The 861-nt window shown below is 55.5% G+C and overlaps 1 protein-coding gene across 1 annotated transcript in view; it reads right to left on the minus strand.

Moving 5' to 3' along the window:
• The window catches only part of TIAM1 (T-cell lymphoma invasion and metastasis 1), an 82739-nt gene extending 82079 nt beyond the window's left edge, over positions 1 to 660 (minus strand). The window contains exon 1 of the mRNA XM_010131373.1: positions 2 to 660. Coding sequence (XP_010129675.1) covers positions 2 to 660 — 659 coding nt within the window. The remainder of the gene's footprint in view (position 1) is intronic.
• Positions 661 to 861: the final 201 nt, after the last annotated feature.

An 861-nucleotide genomic window follows, 5' to 3' on the forward strand; every position in this document is an offset into this window, starting at 1 on the left:
GCCACTGGCCTCTGTCCCCCGGGTGGCCTCAGCATCCTTCTCCTCAGCCAAGCCCAGGATTTCCTCATTGCTCGTTAAATGCTCCTGGCTGAGGTCAGAAAGCGAAAACTCCAGGCTGTCCTCGCGCCAGATGTCAGCCGATTTGGAGCGTTTTTTCTTGAAGCTGGCTGTCTCCATGAAGTTTGTCCCATTGGCCGCATATCGATGTGACCTCCCATCACTCTCTGCCAGGAACGGCGGCTCATCTCCGTACAGCCTGCTCTCCTCCGAGTCGGGCATGCTCTGGACAGAGGCGGCAGTGAGGACAGTGCTGCTGTCCACACTGGGGGTGACAGAGGAGTCAGTGTGATAAGAAACGGGCCGGAGGCCCATGTCCACACGGTCCACCCAGATGGGGCTTCCAAAGTCATCTAGGTTGGCCTCCTGGGCGAAGGGCTCCAGGCCATTCTCTGCCAGAGACTGGGGAATGCTGGGAGTGCTGCTGGAGCGGGTGCTCACTTCTGAGTTACGGTGGATAATTTTTCCGGAAGAAGCATGCCGCGTCCGACGAGAGGCTTTATTGGAGAGGCGAAGCGAGCGCGAAGTGTGCTTGCGGCCCAGGCTGGTGTGCTTGTCTCCATAGAAGGCATGCTCCACACTCTGGCTCTCCGCGTTTCCCATGGCGTCACAGTCTGCAAGGGGAGAGAGTGAGGACCGTTAAAGTCAGCAACCAAACACACAGGCAAAAAGACACATGGACGTCTCAGTACACCCAAAAGAGTTTGGTCTGGTTTTTTTTTTTTTTTACGTGAACCTGTCCTGAAACCTACACCACAGCTTCCACTGGGTCTCGCAGAACATGCTTAAATAGCATCAACTAAT

The sequence above is a fragment of the Buceros rhinoceros genome, unplaced genomic scaffold (genome assembly GCF_000710305.1).
Source record: "Buceros rhinoceros silvestris isolate BGI_N320 unplaced genomic scaffold, ASM71030v1 scaffold692, whole genome shotgun sequence".
Lineage (NCBI taxonomy): Eukaryota > Metazoa > Chordata > Aves > Bucerotiformes > Bucerotidae > Buceros > Buceros rhinoceros.